The sequence below is a fragment of the Chlorocebus sabaeus genome, chromosome 11 (assembly GCF_047675955.1).
Source record: "Chlorocebus sabaeus isolate Y175 chromosome 11, mChlSab1.0.hap1, whole genome shotgun sequence".
Lineage (NCBI taxonomy): Eukaryota > Metazoa > Chordata > Mammalia > Primates > Cercopithecidae > Chlorocebus > Chlorocebus sabaeus.
Window position 1 is genome coordinate 27,362,560 of NC_132914.1, and position 20,918 is coordinate 27,383,477.

At 37.3% G+C, this 20,918-nt stretch overlaps 1 protein-coding gene across 3 annotated transcripts in view; it reads right to left on the reverse strand.

Moving 5' to 3' along the window:
• Nucleotides 1-20,918, reverse strand: part of ITPR2 (inositol 1,4,5-trisphosphate receptor type 2) — a 485,309-nt gene that overhangs the window by 250,629 nt on the left and 213,762 nt on the right. For all 3 annotated transcript variants that reach the window (XM_007967992.3, XM_073020570.1, XM_007967993.3), the window contains exons 27-32: nt 18,321-18,410; nt 18,074-18,199; nt 15,728-15,850; nt 14,880-15,080; nt 12,620-12,871; nt 9,269-9,394 (exon numbers count right to left, since the gene is read on the reverse strand). In XM_007967992.3, coding sequence (XP_007966183.2) covers nt 9,269-9,394; nt 12,620-12,871; nt 14,880-15,080; nt 15,728-15,850; nt 18,074-18,199; nt 18,321-18,410 — 918 coding nt within the window. The remainder of the gene's footprint in view (nt 1-9,268; nt 9,395-12,619; nt 12,872-14,879; nt 15,081-15,727; nt 15,851-18,073; nt 18,200-18,320; nt 18,411-20,918) is intronic.

Below are 20,918 nucleotides of genomic sequence, written 5' to 3' on the forward strand. Positions count from 1 at the left end.
ATTTTGATGTGTTTTACTTTATTTATTCATTTATTTTTAGAGACAGGGTCTTGCTTGTTGCCCAGGCTGGAGTGCAGGGGCATGATCTCAGCTCTCTATAGTCTCAAACTCCAGGACTCAGGGGATCCTCCCCCCTCAGCCTCCCTAGTAGCTGGGACTACAGGCATATACCACCATGCCTAGCTTCTTTTTTTTGTAGAGACAGGCTCCCTCTATATTACGCAAGCTGAGTCTCAAGCTTCTGGCCTTAAGCAATCCCTGAACTGGGCCTCCCAAAACACTGGGTTTACAAATGTGAGGATATTTTTAATTTTTATTTATGATGTTTTTATGTACTTAAGCATTACATTTTCAAACAAGGAAATGGCTATGATTTTCCTTAGCTAATTTCATCTATTGCTTTCATCTAAAGACAGATAAATATTATCTACATTTCCATCCATTTTTACTGGTTCAGGTTTTTTTCTATTTAGCTATGAAATCCATTTCAATTATTGCTATTATGTGAGTTCATTTCACCCTAAATAGCTAGTGTCATCAACAGTCATTTTTACTTCAAATCAATAATTTTTATTGAGTGTTCATTCCATGCCAAGAATATTCTACATACTTGAGATCCATCAGTAAACAAAATATATAAAAACCACTATTCTAATGGAGTTTCTATTACTAATAATCCAAGGGTGGGCAAACACAGCACATGCATCAAATTTAGCCAGATCCATTCATGTTTGTACTGCCTGGGACTCCTTTCTCTATAGTAATTGTCATAGTAGTGGCAACATTAGTCTACAAAGTTGAAATATTTACTATTTTGCTGTTTACAGAAAAAATTCACCAATCCCTAGAAATATCCAATCCCTTTCCACTAATAGGTGATAATTTATTATATATTAATATATATGTAAAAGGCTATTTCTGGCTATTCATTTCATTTCATTGATTTGCCTACTTAATTCTAGTTCAGACCACATTTTCTTTGTTTTCAAATCCACTTTTTAAAGATTTTTAGCTTCATATGACATTTATTTATTTATTTCACAAATATTTATTGAGTATCTAGTATATGTGAGACATTGTTCTAGGTCAGGTATGCATCAGTGAACGGAGATAAAATTCCTGTCTTTCATTTGTTTCTACTGAAACAAATACAAATAAATATATATATGTAAATGTCAGGTGGTATTAAGTTCTATGGAGAAAAATGAAGCGAGTGTATGGAGGACAGAGAAAAGAGGCAGTTACTTTACATAGGGTGGTTGGCAAAGCCCTCTCTGAAGGAGAGACTTTGAAGGAAGAACCTAAGAGACAAGGAAGAAGTTATGTAGATACTGGGGAGTCCAGCATCCCAGGGAAATGTACAGTTGCTGAGATAGGCATGCATTCGGCATACCTGAGGAGCAGCAAGGAGACCACAGGATGGAACAGAGAGCTAGCTAGGTGGAGAATAAGAGGACAAGGGGAAGAAGGGTGGTCATAGGGTAGAGGCTAAGTCACACAGGGGCTTACTCTGAGCAAGACAGGAAGTCACTGGAGGAATCTGAGCAGAGGAGCAACAATCATCTTCTCCTTCTTCTCCCTCTCTTTCCCCTTCACCCCCTTCTCCTCCATCTCCTCCACCTCCTCTTCCTCTTCCTTCAATCATGATGGCTGCTAGATAAAGGACAGACAGAGAGAGGGACAAGAGCAGAAGCTTGGAAACAGGTTATGAAGCTATCGCAGTCATCCAAATGAGAGAGAATGGTGCCTTGGGGTAGGGTAGTTGTGATGGGAGTGTTCAGCAGCAGTCAAATTTGCAATATTTTATGATTAGAACTTGCAGAATTTGTGGAAGGACTGGATTTTGGGTAGAAGAAAATAAGATTTACAGATGGCACCAAAATGGTTTGCCTGAATGCCTACAGTGAGTAATAGAATTGCCATTTATAGAGATGCCACAGTCTTGAAAAGGGATTATTTTAGAGTGGGGCATGGGAATGAATAAAGAGTTTGAGGTTAGACAGCCAAGTGGAGGTGTCATGTAGACAGTTAAATATGTGAAACTAGACATCAGGAGAAGCATAGAAAGTTGTGAGTAAATGAGATTAGCAAACAGTGACTATAGACAGAGAAGGGATCTGTTCCAAAGTCTGAGTCTGGCACACTCCAATATTTAGAAGTTGGGAAGATGCAGAGAAAACAGACAAGAGACTGAGGAGTGGACAGTGTGGTGGGTGGCAAATAGAATGGAATTGACATCCTGGGGTCCAAGGGAAGAAGCCTTGTATAAGCCTTATGTAAGTTATAGAATATACTTCTTCACTTCCCTGAAATGTTAGTTAGAAGACCATATAAAATGAGCCCTTTCAAATGAGATTTTTTAATAGCTCATTCGACTTAAAAAATTCAAGAAAATTATTTTTTTAAATTGACTTAATGTCACCAAATTAAAGAACTAGGAAAGTGTGTTTCAATGTGCATATAACTTATATCTTTACTCCAACCTCCTACATATTTATTTGGTAAGTTAAGGGAGCAAAAATTTTAAGTAAAAACTTGACTCAATATAAGAGTTGTTAACAATTAAAGATGTAGAATAATAAAACCAATTATATCAAAAAAATGGCTCAAGTTATCTACCTGAAAGTGAAATACACAAGTTTGTCTTGTTAACCAGTGACTAATGGGACACTGGCATGACAGAGAGTTAGGTGAGCCTCCTAAATTATTTCTCGGTCTAATTTCATTCTGCCAGTATATCACTTAGAGTACTGTTGGTCCTCATAGGATCCTGACATTGATAGCAAAATTGGAAACATCTTCAAAGAAAAAAATATAGTCTGAGGCTAACATTGATCATAGTCTACCCTCTTTATGTGCCTTCTAATAATGACTCAAATCCCCTGACTATCAACAACAATCAGTTATAAAGCCAAAGAAAAGCTTTTCTGCGCTACTAACACCAGTTTTAGCTGCACTGGAACATAGATCAAAGTGGGCTGTCATTAAATGCTCTGAAAGACAGTGTAACAACTTTCCATGGGTCTAATAGCATTGCTGCCTGCCTAGATCTGGTGTGCTTACAGCACATGGATACTGTCTCTGTCAGGATATTAGAATGGAATGAGAATGTGAAACAATCTAGCACCAGTTTATTAAAAATAATCTTTTGGGAAAGATTTTCTTGTATGGGTCTTAACAAGATAAGAGACAAAGAAATGCCAATAGGAAAATGAAAAATACTAAAAAAGGTGACTTTAGACAGCCGTACTCAAGGACAGACAAAAAGACCCTGGTAGTGCTGACTCCAGAAAAACAAGAGAAGAATGGTGGAAAGTGGTATGAGTGCCAATTTCATTATTATTAGTAATTTCATTACTATTTCATCTGCATTTAAAAAAATATTGTCAGGTCAGGCGCAGTGGCTCACATATGGAATCCCAGCACTTGGGGAGGCTAAGGCGGGCAGATCATGAGGTCAGGAGCTCGAGACCAGCCTGGCCAACATGGTGAAACCCCATCTCTACTAAAAATAGAAAAATTAGTTGGGCGTGGTGGTGGGCGCCTATAATCCCAGCTACTCAGGAGGCTGAGGCAGGAGAATCACTTGAAACTGGAAGACAGAGGTTGCAGTGAGCTGAGATCACCCCACCGCACTCCAGCCTGGGTGAAACAGTGAAACTCTGTCTCAAAAAAAAAAAAAAAAATATATATATATATATATATATATCTCCAAATGTCTACTAAACTGTGCTGAGTCATCTGCTGCCTGAAGTACTGGGTTCCATCCTGAATGTCATATCTTTCAACAAAACACAGAAACTAGAGGGATCTCAAAAGTATGTTGAAACTAGAATCCCAGAAACTGTATCAGAAGAGGAATCACTGAAAGAAATGGAGAAAATGATGGGAGACATGACGGCTATCATAAAATACTTGACCAGCTGTTGGGGAAAAGCACTGGATGATGCTACAGCAGCCCTCCCACTCTATAACTAGCTAGGAGAGTCAACCAGAAAATTCTTTCTGTAGAAGCCACAGGCAAAATTATGAGACCGACTAAGATGATCTTCATTTTCTTCAAGTTATATAATTTTGTCATTTCAAAATAGGTCACTAGCAAGAATAGTGAGGAGGTGTTTATAGTAAACACATCTTTAACTGAATTATTTTGTGTTGCTGGAGAAAAAATAACTAGGTAAAAATTGTAATATGGAAAAATTTGACAGCATGGTTCTGGCATAAAGACACACATACACCAAAAGAACAGAAAAGAGGACTCAAACAAATCCACACACCTACAATGAACTCGTTTTCCACAAAGGTGCCAAAAACATACACTAGGGAAAAGACAGTCTCTTCAATAAATAGTGCTAGGAAAACCAAATATCCATAAGCAGAAGAAATGAAACTATATCCCTATCTCTCAAGATATACAAAAATCGAATCCAAATGGATTAAAGACTTAAATCTAAGATCTCAAACCTTGAAACTACTACAAGAAAACAACAGGAAACCTGTCCAGAACATTGGTCTGGGCAAAAATTTCTAGAGTAACACCCAACAAGCACAGGCAACCAAAGCAAAAATGGACAAATGGGATGACATTAAGTTAAAAGGCTTCAGGTCGGGCACAGTGGCTCATGCCTGTAATCCCAGCACTTTGGGAGGCCGAGGTGGGCAGATCACTTGAGGTCAGGAGTTTGAGACCAGCCTGGCCAACATGGTAAAGCCCAATCTCTACTAAAATAACAAAAATTAGCTGGGCGTGGTGGTGGGTGCCTGTAGTCCCAGCTACTCGGGAGGCTGAGGCAGGAGAATCACTGGAACCCAGGAGGCAGGTGTTGCAGTGACCTGAGGTAGCACCACTGCACTCCAGCCTGGGTGAGTAAGACCCCATCTCCAAAAAAAAAAAAAGAAAGAAAGAAAAGAAAGAAAGAAAAAAAGAAAAGAAAAAGCTTTTAGTGCAGCAAAGGAAACAATCAACAAAGTGAAGAGATAATCCACAGAATGGGAGAAAATATTTGCAAACTATCCATCTGACAAGGGATTAATAACCCGAATCTATTAGGAGCTCAAACAACTCTACAGGAAAAAAATAGAATAATCCGATTTAAAAATGCGCAAAGATCTGAATAGACATTTAAAAGATGACATACAAATGGCAAACAGGTATATGAAGAGGTGCTCAACATCACTGATCACAAGAGAAATGCAAATCGAAACTACAATGAGATATCATCTCACCCCAGTTACAGTGGCTTTTATCCAAAAGAGAGGCAATGACAAATGCTGAAGAGCACGTGGAGAAATGGAAACCCTCGTACACCACTGGTGGGAATGTAAATTTGTACAATCACTAGGGAGAATATTTTGGAGGTTCCTCAAAAAACTAAAAATAGCCAGGCGCAGAGGCTCATGCCTGTAATCCCAGCACTTTGGGAGGCCAAGATGGGTGGATCACTTGAGGTCAGGAGTTCAAGACCAGCCTGACCAACATGGTGAAACCCCATCTCTACTAAAAAAAATACAAAAATTAGCCAGGCATAGTGGTGTACACCTGTAGTCCCAGCTACTTGGGAGGCTGAGGCGGGAGATGGTTAAACCCCGGAGGTGGAAGTTGCAGTGAGCTGAGATCACACCACAGTACTCCAGCCTGGGTGACAGAACCAGACTCCATCTCAAAAAAAAAAAAAAAAAAAAATCTAAAAATAGAGCTACCATATGATCCAACAATCTCACTTCTGGATATATTCCCACAAGAAAGGAAATTGTACATTGAAGAGATATCTGCACTCCCGTGTTTGCTGCAGCATGGCTCACAATAGCCAAAATTTGGAAGCAACTTAAGTGCCCATCAACAGATGAATGGATAAAGAAAATGTGGTACATACACGCAGTGGAGTACTATTCAGCCATTAAAAAAGAATGAGATCCAGTCATCTGCAACAACAGGGATGGAACTGGAGGTCATTATGTTAAGTGAAATAAGCCAGGCACACAAAGACAAATTTTGCATGTTCTCACTTATTTGTGGGCACTAAAAAATTGCAACAATTAAATTCATGGAGATAGAGAATAAAAGGATGGTTACCAGAGGCTAGGAAGGGTAGTGGAGCAGAGGGGAAGTGGGGATGCTTAAAGGGTACAAACATATAGTTGAAAAGAATGAATAAAATCTAATATTTGATAGCACAACAGAGTGACTACAGTCAAGAATAATTTCTTGTATATTTTAAAATAACTAAAGAAATATAATTGGGCTATTTGTAACACAAAGAAAGGATAAATGCTTCAGGTGATGGACATCCCATTTACCTTGATGTGTTCATTACACATTATATGGCAGTATAAAGATATCTCCTGTACCTCATAAATATATATAGCTAGTATTTATCCACAAAAATCAAAAAGAAAAAGAAAAAAGTAGTAAGATCATTGTTAGTCAGATATTTAAGTAAGTGCCGAAGACTATGAACTGGGTATAAATTTGACTACTAGTCTCTTCCAACCCTAAGATGCTATGATTCTTTAGGTTCAACTTACCAAATTCCTTTCCTCCAGATGACCTTCATCATCTCTCACGGATATAAATCAGTTCTTCCAGGATTTCATAACTTTGTTGGAACACCTGGATTTGGTTTATCTCAAACATGGCTATTTATGTCAACTACTGTTGGGGGTGTCCAGCTTTATGGACACAATTTCCAGTTTTTGCCTATGCTGAATGGTCCTCTGGATACAATGATATGGTTCATGTTACCAACTCTCTTACTGATGCTAATACGTGTTAAGAATTTTATACACATTATCTCATTAGATTCTCCCACTAATCCTACAGGGAATGTGAACTTATTGTATTCATTTTACAAATCAGGAAACTCAGGGCCCAGAGGGGTTAAGTACTTTGCCCAAGATAAACTGAGCTACTGAGAGGCAGAGTCTAGACTTGAACTCTGGTCTGGCTAAATCCTTTGAAATTCCTACTCTTAGCTACCAGGCTCTATCTACTACAGTGATTTTCAAAGTGTGGTCCCTGGACCAGCATCTGCAGAATCACCTAGGAATTTGTTAAAAATGCAAAGTCTCTCATGTATGGAAATCAGAAACTCTGGGGACAAGGCCCAGCAATCTGTATTTTACAAAGCCCTTCAGCTAAGCCTGATGCTCACTAACGCCTAAAAACTGCCCAACTGAACTGAAAATTTACCTAGAAGGCCACATTCTACTCATTTAACCATACTTAGTTTTATAACCTGAATTTGAAAGTTTGTGGTGACTCTGATCTTTCTTCATGGGGAGAGAGAAAAATCCCAGACATGAAAAAGCCAGGTTCCTATTTCCTTCCCTGAAAAAGGCACGGTGATTCCTGTCAACCCTGGTGAAGGGATTAGAGAGCTGCTGTTTTAAAATATAAACAAGAGGGAAATACTTTTAAAAACCCTTTTGTAGTATAGCTAAGTTATTGTGGTTAGGCATAAAGAATAAATAGATCAAGAAGATATTGAAATTCCCCTAGAGCTTTAATATAACATTAATTATCTAATTAAGCAATAGTTAAAATTGTTGCTATATGTGTTTTGTTTTCAAAAAAAGAATGTAAATTTGTACACCTTTGCCTGGCACATATATCAGTAAAAACAATATTTCCCAGGTAGCATTATCAATGGAAGTTATCATTGGCTTTCTTTGGTTTAAAAAATAAAAATCCTTTCAGCTTTAAAGCTCATGTTGCCTACAATGTGACCTTGATCTGTTTCAAGCTTATCTTTAGTCAGTAGCACTGTGCAACTCTGCAAATCAGTCTATAATCTCTTTAATATTCTCCTGCACGTGCAGTTTTAAAGCTCAGTCATTGGCATGGAAGTCACTCATTACTTCAAGGTCTCTGGAGATACTACAGCTGGTCAGATCAAGGTTTTCACAAGGTCAATGGGGACATACGTGAGTACTACGTTAAATGCTGCATAAAACAGGAGGATTTCTCTACAGGTGCATATTTACCTGAGATAGGCAATAAGCAGTTTTTAGCTGTATGGAAATGAAGTAAAACAAGAACTACCTCACTCACCACACTGCACCACACCAAAAGTAAACTAAGCACATTTCACTTGGAAACCTTGGCTAAATAAAAAGAGTCCATGGTCTGGAATAACACATGATTCACTGTATTATCCAAGGGTGCTCTCACATGTCTGAGTCTACAGGCAGTGAAAGGAGGGACGTACCTTGTCATCCCTCCTTTCAGAAAAAGGTGTAGAGAGGCAGTGAGCCAATAGATAACAGCATCTGTTCTTGTAATTAATACAATGAAAATATGGACTTTACTAATCTTTCTCCTCCAAATACATCGATATAAGGCCTATACAAAGCTACCAGCGCTCAGGAATGTTGGAAGACCAAAGGGGCTGAGTCTGGCCACCATCATTCATAATAGGTCTAAGGAGTTACCTATACACCGTTTTCTTTAGTGAAACCTTATTTGAACATCAAGTTCCATAACTTCTTTAAAGGGAAAATCAGAGAATTTTTTTAGACCCTGGCTGTTATGATAATTCAGTATGCATAAAAAAAGGCTAAGATATGCTAAAGAAAATTGTGTTGTCCATCAAAGAGATTCCTTCTTTCTTATATTTCTTCATTCATTCATTTACTCAATATTAACAGAGCAAAAATATATGCCAGGCAGTATCTAGAAAATGCCAACTAGCTCCACATGTCCTCCCCAACAGCCCCCAATAAAACAAACAGCAACAAGCAGAATATAATTTGGTGGACATGAGTGAAAATGCCAGATGATTAAATTACTGGAGTACACTTCCAAAGAAGATTTTGAATTGTCAACAGTGAGCAAGGCTAAGTCCTTAGTTGGCTGGTCAAGTACCTATCTGCCTGAAAGCAGTAGTCAAGACCTCTTCAGGTCTCTTGATCTGTGCTTTGTAATTGCACTTAGAATAAGAGATTAAATGCAAATTGACCTCTGCCAAATATCTTCTCTAACCAATATAAGAAGGCCACTAAGATTCCATTTAATAACAGACAAATACAGTCACTCACAAAGGTGAAAATGAACACTTTACCTGCTGCTATCTACAATATACTAAGCATTCTGTGTATATATTAACTCATTAAATCTCATACACAATCTTCTGAAATTTATTCATAACTTTATGAATGAATGCATTAAATCAAAAGGTAGTGAATTTAACTGTGAGTCTTCATCCAGATGCTTAATACTATTGAGTCAAAATATCTATTGACGTCCTTCAGTGGTCAAAATCTAACTTACCCTTGCCATATCCACCAAGAAGTTCTCAAATAATTTCCAAATGTGGTTACTTGTATAGATTTCTTTCATTTCCACTTCAGTGTCAACATAACAGTGATTAACAAAGTTCACATAAGCAATTTTAACCTGTGCAAGTTTCAAATACAAAAGAAAGTTAGTTTTCTTTATTGATGACTTTGAAATATCAATTATGAAAGGTTAATATAAAATCTGTTAGTTTTCATGGTAGATCATAGCATAGTTTTGTCTATCCAGAAAGCATTCCCATTTCTCTTCTTTTGCTAAGAGTTCACTGACCTAGGGGTGAAAACATGGGGCCAAGTACTCCATCCCCCTGGGCCCAACAATTGCTGTAAGAACTTTACGCAAAACAAGCCTATCATATTTGAGATTCTAGGAGTCAAAAGCAACCCCTCCTTCCTCTCTCTTTCCCTTTCTTTCTTCTTCTCCTCTTCTTCCCTGTCCCCCCAATCCCTTCCCCATCTTGAGTACCTGTTTTTTGCTAAAGAACATACTTAAAGTTCAACTAAAATTTCACTTTGATAACAATGCCATGTTTAGAATTTAAGAGTTGTGTAGTAGCTTCCACTAAACTAGCAGTGGCTATAGTTCTTAAAAGTTTGTCATCTTTCAGAACTTCTTACAGAATTTATTAAAAAGTAGAGCTTTTATGCTCTTTTAAGTTTCCCAAATTACATAAACACAATTACTTGACTAAATACATGAGTCCCCGCCCTCTTCCTCCTCCTCTTCCTTCTTCTCAATAACTCTTTCTTTTTTCTCTCATTGCTAAAATGAAACAAGGTAAACCTTAACTTCAAAAAACCATCTTCTCCGGGTATGTAGAGGAAAATTACACCCAGAAGAGAATGAGGCAGAAAGATGAAGGAAAAACGGATGAGAAATAGAATAAATTCTGACACTCTTTCAACCTCTGGATCCATCTGAACAACCATCCTTCAAATTCCTACATACTGGAGCCAATAAAATTCCCTTTTTTAATTTAAACTAGTTTACATTAGGTTTCTGTCACTTGTAACCAAGAGAGTCCTAATAAAACATTAAAATATTTTGGCCAAATAATACTTCATTACCATTCAAAAATATTTAAATTACTTTTTTCTGAGAAGAAATAAGCTCACAGTTTATCCCCAAAAATGTATACTATTTTAAGATACAGATGTAGTAAAAATTCCTTTCCAGAATTAGTGAAATTCTTCATAAAGGATTGGGATGAATTTCACTAACATACACCATTTCTAAAGAACATAGGACTGTAATTTTTGTTTTGCATTTTTTTGTTTCCTTCGTTATGAAAATCTGATGAATGCTATAAATCTCTCTGGAAAAATATATATACATAAAAAAATCATATGAACAATTTCAGGGACTCATAGAATCCAAATTGAAACCATAAAAAATTTGGGACAGCTTTCATGCCCTTGGTGCTTCTTTGTACCTCACTGATCCTAAACAAACTGTCAATGGCAGAGTGCCCGTGTCAAGGATGGCCACAGGGTACAGAGACGCGGGCCACTCAGTGCATTCTCACACCTATCAGGACAGCAGCTAAAATGTATTCAGTGTTTCCTAAGTGCCAAATACCCTCAGCATCTTGTATGAATTATTTACTTTAATCCTCCAACAATCCTATCAGGTATATACAATAATTATTCCACCTTAAAATTGTAGGAATTTAAGATTAAAAAGGTTAAGTAACCTGTTGGAGTCAGCCACACAACTAGAATGTAATGTATCCAGGATAAAATATTCTGTAATTCTTTTGTGTATTCATTCAAAACTTATTTATTGAGTGTAGGCTCTGGCTCAAACAATAAAACAGTGAAAACAAACAGATCCAGTTGCTGTTATTCTCATAGAGCTTACAATCTTGGGCATGGGCATGAGGGTTACAGGTCTTTGCTAACTAATAAAATGGAAATGTCAAATTTCAAATTATATATTCTTACAGACTCTACTAAGGGAGGCCAAGGAAGTCTTCCCTGGAGAAGTAAGGCTTGAATCAAGATCTAAAGGATAAGGAGGAGTTATTCAGATGAATGTAAGAGGTAAGAGTGGTAGTGTCAGAGGGAACTACATGTAGGAAGAAATATACCCAGAATCAGGCTCTCAAGTAAGGACAGAACCCAGGGATTTCATCATTTGACTAGACTTCCCCTCTTTGTCATCTTATTTCAGACCAATCAGGCATGAAGTACTCTTGGAGTGACATGTCGACAATTCCACAAAATTTCACAAAAATATGCTTTCAAGTCCATCACTACCATACGATTATCTAAAAGTAGGGAATTTCTGTTAACCTCATCTGACACCTTTTTAAGTTACTGTGATTTTAAATGTTTGACTCCATATCTTTTCCAGGGTATCACATATTTATAAGCTTTGGAACAACATACAACAGTAGAAAAGAAAGAAATTATTGCAATGTACATTCCTGGATGCCTCATTAATAGAAGCCTATTGGCAGACAACCAGCTGCTACTGAGGCTTTTCTATCATCAGAGTCAAACCAGGACAGAGGGTAAATGATGTGGGAATAAAGCAAACTGTGTGTGCATATTTTCAAGAATGCATCTATTCCATAAAACCAGGTAAACCTGCAGAGTCTTTTATGTGATCCTGCAGCACTATCCTAGCCTCTCCAATCAATGATTATGAATCATTTTTGAAACACCTGTTTTATGCTCAAGTACATACTAAAGGTTCAAGTAAACCTTTCAGTTTGATCATATTGCCATGTTTAGAATTTTAAGAGAGCTGTCTAGTAGCTTCCACTAAACGAGCAGTGGCTATACTTCTTAAAAGTTTCTCATAGGCTGGCTGCGGTGGCTCATGCCAGTAAATCCAACACTTTGGGAGGCCGAGGCGGGTGCATCACCTGAGGTCAGGAGTTCGAGACCAGCCTGGGCAACATGGTGAAACCCTGTCTCTACTAAAAATACAAAAATTAGCTGGGTGTGGTGGCACATGCCTGTAATCCCAGCCACTCAGGAGGCTGAGGCAGGAAAATCGCTTTAACCTAGGTGGCAGAGGTTGCAGTGAGCCGAGATCTTGCCTTTGCACTCCAGCCTGGGCAACAGAGCAAAACTCTGTCTCAAAAAAAAACAACAAAAAAAGTTTATCATCTTTCAGAACTTCTTTTAGAACTTCTTATTAAAAAGCAGACCTTTTATGCTGCTTTACATTTTCCAAATTATATCGTTAAATACAATTCCCTGCCTAATATATGATCTCATTATAAATATTAGTATGGGGGACTTCTGGCACCTACATAAACTTTAAAAATTAATAATGATTCTATTACAGCTGCCAAGCTTTTGCCAGGCTTACCTCAGGGATGCAGTCGTCATGGGTCACCACCCTCACTATGTCATCCAGGGGGAGAAGGGAATTACACTTGATTTCAGTGTAGACATTTTTCCCCTCTGTGCATGCTGCCAGCAGCTCCACCAGGGTGATGTGGTAGGCTAAGGGGCCACTCTCATCCCCTCGGTCTCTCTCTGAACACATCATATGGAGAAGGATTGGAAATGACGCTCTATCGTTGTAAAATATCAGCACGTCTTCACCCCCATTTATCAACTGAAAAGATAATACGAGAGTCTACAGAGCAGTCCAAACATTTATCCTTGCAGTTAATTCCAAAGGCTTGATATATCTGGAAACACATGTATCTCTTTGTAAAAACATATAATATGGCAAAAGCAGAGCTAAGCTGGGGGAGGGTGGTGAAAAGATTATGGTCCCATGCTAAGGAACCAGCTATGAATGCTATCAAAATCAGTTGGGGTGACATGGAAGCAGCAGATGGGGCAAGAATGAAACAATATGGATGATAGTAAATTGTTCATCACACTCAAATTAAACCTGTAAAAAAATAGTTATTTTCCTCTACCTTTTTTTGGCCAGGAGACTATGGCCAAAGCACAAGAAATCTCATAATTTTACTAAAGCAGAGTAAAATATCCTCATCCATTGTAATAGTGACTACATAAGCAAGTACATCGAGCTAAAATTACAGCTCTACAAAAGCCTACAAAATTCCATGTGTCATAAGAAGGCATCAGTAGAGAATGAAGGTAAAAGCAGAGACAAGAGAAATAAGTAGAAAACTAGGACCAAAAAACCAAGAGAAACAAAGATATAAATAGGTAGGGGCTTTTAGGACATAAATTTTCCTTCATATTTTGTTTATATAATTTTAGTAGAAAATTCCATCAGATGGCAGTTTTATTGCTCAAACTCTACACTATCTTATTGTCTATTATCAGTACCAATTTTCTAACCCCAGTGTGAGACATGTTGGTAGGTAACTAAGGATATACAATTTTTTCTCTATGTATTATATTTAAAGTGACAATATATTTAAATCTATAAGCCAATTAGTTGGCTTACTTTGAAAGTTTTGTTGAAAGAGAATGTATATTTATCAAAAATATGTATTACATATTAACATAATATAATATTACAAATACTTCTTTGCGCACAGAAACACTTCACCCAACAGTGTCACAGGGATGGTTTCACTGTTTGCTGCTTCCCCATTCTAATTCTTTCCTTGCCGATCATAACACAAAACCCAGTTAGTTCTCACATTTCCAGACAATGAAGAGCTAATGTGAAGGTAAATGCAGAGAAGAAAAAAGTGCATTTTACAAGCTTAAAATGTTCCTTAAAATGTTTAATAATAATAATTTACATTTAAAAATTCAAGGCTTTAAGCTAAATTAATTTTAAGATTTCTAAGTGGCAGGAGGGACTCCTTGAAGCATTATGGAAATTTCCTCCATTCCCAAATTTAAGGTATATACTAATGAAAATGCCCAGAAACCAATAAAAATCTACCATGTAACTATTTGGTAGTCATAGGTGGAAGCTCCCTTAGTCCATATGGGCCACTAGAGAACCATTTGGTCACAGAGTGGTGATTTAATCAACGGGCTCTTTAAGCTGCTACTTCTCCAATGTATCATACTTGCTTCCTAGTAACTTACTGATTACATAAATATCGCTCAACATCAAACATAAAAATGAAAAAGGCAAATAAATAGATGAAGTGCCTTCATCTATTCATTTGCTGAAATTTACAACTTACTCTAAATAAGTTTCCACATGTTGTAAAAAAAAAAAATCACTGTTGGGTAGTTTGTATTACTTAGTTTGATTCTCTTCAAACCTTTCTGCAAATAGTAGCAAAGAACACCCATTCTATATTTCAGAAACAGAGCAATAAAGGCACCGGAAAAGCACAGTTCAGTCTGTCTTTCTTATATCATTGGAAACTCAAAAATATAAAATTGTGTCACTTTCATTCCAAACAATCGATAACATTTCATAGGATTTTACCCATTATTTAAAATACACAAATTTGTTATAGGTCAAAAAGAAAAATATTACAAAAATCATAAAACCAACTTAAGATATGTTGCTTCACTAGATTAAAGCAAAATATATTTGCACTTGAGTAGTCATGATTAAATTAAATAACTTCTCAAACCTATGTGGTTGGGGGTTTTTTCACTCTAATAGAAAATACATATTTGAACATACTGTTTATGTGAAGCTGATAAAAGGCAAACTGAGAACATACCTCTGTCATTACCATATCCTGGCATTTCTTCACATATTTACCATCTGCTTTCACAATTGTTTGCAAAAACCTCAGGTACTCCACGTGGCGGCCATGTGTCTCAATGCAGTGCACAAAGTGCTGTACAACTCTCTCACTAATTTCGTTGCACAGATGGTAATTGTTCATGAAGATGTGCCGCATGGTTTCTGCTTCAAGGAGCTAAACACAGAGGAACATGCCCTTGTAATTCTGACAAGATCAATTTTCTATTCTACAGTACCTAGACTAATTGCCCTGCTTGTGATCAGTTTTGTATTTTATATGAAGCCACAGTGAATTTTCTGTGCAAGTCTTTCAAAAAATGCAATGAGATCATTAACCATTAAAAGTAAACTGAGTTCACAGAGGAATTTAGTTGGAGAAAGGAGCTTATTATCATAAAGTGCAACATACTGGCAACCGTATTCTCGAGATTAATTATGAATTCAAAGTTAGGTCTTCCATAAAATCTGCTCAAACACATTTTACAGACAAGGGCAAACTCCACCTCTGAGTTTTCCATATTTACCTTACTCAGGGTATTGTGAGTTGGTTCTTTGTTCTACTATATCTTTTTCCTAATATTTAACTATATACATATAAAAGACGTTGTCATTTACACGTAAAACTTGTGCAATTTTTCAAGTTTCTTTAAAAGTTTCCTTAATGGGAAAAAAAAAAAAAGATACTTGCTTTTGGAGAGAGAATTTCCACAAGGAAAAAAAAAATGAAGCAATGAAGTGTAACAAAATTCTCTTCAAGAATGTTACTAAGACACATTTGATGCACACTTTACTAGAAATATTAGAAGCCACTAAAATACTTACACCTGGAGTTAAAAACAAATTCAGATGTTTATGAAGAAGAACTTGATTCTGTGGATTTCCTCGACAGAAATTCTGCAGAAACGTATGGGCTAGATTCATTACTTCGTTCATCTTTTCATCGTTCTGTAAGTTAAAGAATAGCACATGATAGAAACAAACATAGAAGACTGCAAATATTATGCAAAAATCTGTCCTTTCACCCACATACCATTTTTCTCTCTGCCCATCTTTGCTCTCGTTTCTCTGTGTCCTTTATGTTTCACACCTCTCCCAGTTTCCCCTCCTGTCCCTCTTCTCTGTTCTCTAAATCTTTCTCACCTTCTCTGTTATTCCTCCTGATTCTATTCTGCTCTACTCTTCCAATGCCCCCTTCGTTTCACAGCCCTTCTCTTTCTCCCCAATCTTTCCAATTGTTCACATTTCCCTATCTCTGTACATAGCCACATTTTCCTCCTCTGCTTCATCCCTACACTCCCTCTGTCCTCCTTTCCTCTCTGTCCCTATCTTTCTCTGTTTCTCCTCCCTTCTCTGCTGTACGCCCCAGTCCCCATAATTCTTCCCTTCCTTTAAATGTCTCATTTTGCAGTATGTCTATATATCTCCATCATTCTGCTTCTTTTCTTCTTTGTCTCTCTTTCCCTACTCCATTTCTCTCTTTCTCATACATCTTCCTTCCTACTCTTTTTCCCATGTCTATTTCATCTCCTCTCTTCTTCTCCTCTTGTCCCATCTATTATTTCTTCTGCTCCCATCCCCTATTCTCCTGCTCTGCTCTCACTCCGTTTCCTCTCCATTCAAACTTCCTCTCTTCCTCCACTCTGTCTGTCATCTCTGTATATATATTTATTACTCACTCATCTCAGTTCTTCCTCTCTCCAATCTCTCTGTCCCTTCCTCTTGCTATTTACCTTGTCTCTTATTTCCAACTATTTATTTTTCTTTTCCTCTTTGCTTTCTCTTCTATTTTCTCCTCCTTTTTGTCTCCCTGTTTCTTAACACTCTTAATAATGAATATCCTTATTTGTTGCCATTTTCCAAAGTCCTATACTAAGCTACTATCATTTGGTTATAAGAATCTTAACAAGAAACTTAAGTCTTAAAATTCACAGAGAAACAAATCGGTCTTCTTAAAAGTGGTCTTGTGACAATATCAGTGAAACTACCTAAAATTTCCCTGTGTAGTTGACTGTACCATTTGTCATGTGGTCATTGTTAGAAATTCAGATGGACTCATGTTTTGAGTGAAATTTTATGTTAATAAGCACCCACCCATATGCATATTCCCTAGCTTTGCCTATTTAGAGAGGCTATGGAGACAACACCCCAAAGCAATAAGCCCACTCAGTTCTCAGAACTTTGCTCCTAAATACCATTCCCCACCAAACAGAAATGGGACTTCTTAAAGAAATGGCTGATTCTAGAGTTGAAGCAAGAAAAACACAAGATGAGCCTGGAACATTTTATTGTGCCAGAAAGCAAGGAAGTACTCAAAGAATGGTGGGGGTATATTAGAAGACAGATAATCTAGCTCAAAGGAACTCCACTGGCCAAATCTGAGACATTTTGGAAATCAAAATAAATAATGATAGAACCCTTTATAACCTATGGAATAAAATGAACATATACAAACCCATACTGATAAAAATAAACACAGTAAATGAATACGTTGAAAGTTTCATGAAGAATGAGATATTAGTTTCACAGAACTGCTCCACAAAATACTTATTAATTACAAAGGAATTACAAAGGGAAAATCAGAGAAGCCTGGCAGACACAACCTCAATCAATTGATCAAAGTGAACATCATCAGTCATGGGACAAATCAAAATTGTGCACCAACTAATAGGAAGCAATGAGACGAACTTAGCATTACTCCTGTTATGTTCCTGCCAAATATGCGTAATTGTGTTAATCAGGAGGAAATATCAGATGATCCACATTAAGGGACATCCTTCAGAATAACTGGCTATTTTTAAGAGTGTCAATGTTATGGGAGTTCCCACATGAAGAGATTTAAATAAACATAACAACCGAACAGCGCGTGATTCTGAAGTTGATCTTTCTTTCAAGCCAAAAACAATTGGGACAATGGGAGAAACCTGAGTAGTGTGTAGGGACTAGGTGGTGGTAAAGCGCCATGCTCTTTCCTGATTTGGAAGGCTCTAGTGTGGTGATGTGGTAGGGTACCCTTGTTTGTCGGAAACATACACAAAAGGGCTCAGGGGTGATGGGGCACCTGGTGGGTGATGTATTCTAAAATAATGAAGAAAGAAAAAATTTCTTGGAACTTTGCGAAACATTTTAAACTGTATCAAAATAACAAGCTAAAAAATAACCAGGACTAACCTTTTCGTAGGGTATCTGGAGAAGATCTAACACCACTGAATGTGCCCCCATATTTTTCAGTAATCGTTGATGTTGAATCCGACATTTTTTATTCTGTACACAGAGTTTACTTAGCCTAATCAAAATCTTTAAAAAGAAGAGGGAAAGCATCAAATATAACAAATAACAATATTAAGTATAATCTATAAGCAAAACTTATTTGGCATGCAAATATAAACCTATATAAGAATATTTTGTATCTGCTGACCTCCTTTACAATCCGGTAGTTATTGCTCTTGTTGCTGTCAATCTGAGGTTTCTTTGTTCCATCCTGCACTGGACTTAAAATGTTTGATTCCTAAAAGGAACACAAATATGTACTTTTACGCCATTTGTAGTTTTGTGGTAAATTTATAATAAATATATTTTGTAATTATTTTGTAATAAATCTATTATTCAACTTAAATGGTTCTTTTGTACCTTTTTATTGCATAAAATGTTCCTTGGCTTGACTGAGCCATGCAAATTACCACTACCCAGTGAGAACACAATGACAAGTTAACTGGAATGTCCTAGAATTCTGAGTTAAACTGTAAAGTTTTCATACATATTATTAGTGCATATCCATAAGAGACATATATACCTCAGACATGCTGTGGCTTTATATTGCCTATATGAGAAGAAACAGTGAAAATACAGGGCATAAAAGATATAATTTAATCACTAGGAATGAACTGCAAGAAAAAAAGAGTGACGGAGCAGATGATCATAGCTGAGCACATCACAGAGAAGGGAGCAAGGAGCAACTTAACGCAACAATGCTCTGACAGGTCACCATGGCATCCTAAAGAGTCACGACTCAGGGCCAACATACAGAACCATGAAAATGAAGAAAGAAAAACAAAAAGCAAATTAAAATAAAATGTTTAAATTATCAAATTAATGAAGCTTATGAAGGAAACCTGAAACACCAAAAATACTTAATTATAAAAACTATTATCTGTAGCATCGCAAATATGGGGAGTGGACATATTTGAAACATCAACTACTGGCATCACCTTATGAAAATCAAACACCAGTGACAATTCCATTCTGAACATTTATGAAGATGTCATGCACACCTGGTACTAGACTACGGTGAATGGATCTAAAAGAGATGCATAGAAGATATGGTCCTTCTCACAAGAAAATTACAGTCTACCTAAGAAAACAGGGAGAAATATATCAATAAGGATTGGAACTGGGCAGAATTCACTCTTCAGAGAGAGACAGAAAGAGAACAGCTGCAGCTTTATACAAGCGTTATGAAGGAGGTCAAGTGTACGGCAAGGTCTACAAGGATGAAAACTGTCTAGTTAGGCATAAAGGATGTCTAGCCAAAGGTACTGCAACAAGAACAAGCATACTAGTTACATGGAAAATGGCAAGAACTGACAGGGTCCATTGCAAAGACTGGGCAATCAGAGTGGGGTCTGATGGCCTCCCTCATTTACAATCCATGCAAAATTGCACTTGGAAGGAATGTCAAGTTCAACATGGGTCCAAAACTCCTGACCATAATGATGGTGTTAGGCACTTGCCGTGAAAGGGGACCCTAGTTTAAGCTCAGGAGAAAGTTACAAAGATACAGGAAGCCAATGGATACAATTCATTCGTCCCAAGTTGCTTCTCCTACTGTGCTCCAGGACAAATCACAAAATTAATAAACATCAAGAAAGAAAAAAACTGCTTTCCTTGTTAATCAGAAGTTCTGATGAAAGGCTTCAAGCAGCAGAGTGACTTAATCCACGTTGAGCCAGCACACTCCTCACTCAGCTTTATATTTTTCTTTTGCTTCTTTTCTGGCAAATATTGTCCTGAGGTCCCCAGTCTCAACTTCACTTTAACAAGTGACCTCCTTCTCCCATTTTACTGAGCAGACAGAAATTCCTCTACATGGACACTTTCTCTTTTCCATCCAAAAATTTCCAGTGATATCCACAAACCTGTCTATCTTCCCTACTGTGTCTCAGAGAACAAACTTTTTGATGCATAAAATCAAAAATTCCATCTCCTCTTCCTCATCTCCCTGTTTCATCCCTGTTTCTGGTACAACAGTAGGTTCTACCCTTTAATGACTCTTTCTCATCTCTTAGCTTCTACCTTGCTGACCACTTGTCACTCATACTCACTAGAATTGGAACTGCAAAAAGTAAAAGATCCAAACACTGAAAGCCTTCAAAACATCACTAAGTTAGACTCCAGAGCTGTATTGCCTAGCTATCATAATGAATATTTAGACAGAAATGAAAGCAGTCCAACCACCACTCCAGGGAAATAAAAGAGAGAAAAGAATGCAGGATATTACCTGCAAGACATTAACCATGAAGTGAATCTTGAAAATTATAGGAGAGGCCGGGTGCGGTGGCTCACAGCTGTAATCCCAGCACTTTGGGAGGCCAAGGCGGGTGAATCACAAGGTCAGGAGTTCGAGACCAGCCTGGCTAACATAGTGAAATCCCATCTCTACTAAAAATACAAAAATTAGCTGGGTGTGGTGATGTGTGGTGCCTGTAATCCCAGCTACTCAGGAGGCTGAGGCACGAGAAACGCTTGAATCTGAGGGGCAGAGGTGGCAGTGAGCCGAGATCACTCCACTGCACTGCAGCCTGGGTGACAGAGCAAGACTCTGTCTCAAAAAAAAGAAAAAAAAAATTATAGGAGAAAGTGTAAAACTATATATGAAAGTAAAACCAATGTAGAAGAGAAAATACAACCCAGTGGCTAAGATGAATGAAAACTATTTAGATGAAAAGAGGCTAGAGGTCAGAGTATGAAACAAATAGATTTTCCATTTGATAGCAAAAATAATTTATTGATGAGAAGT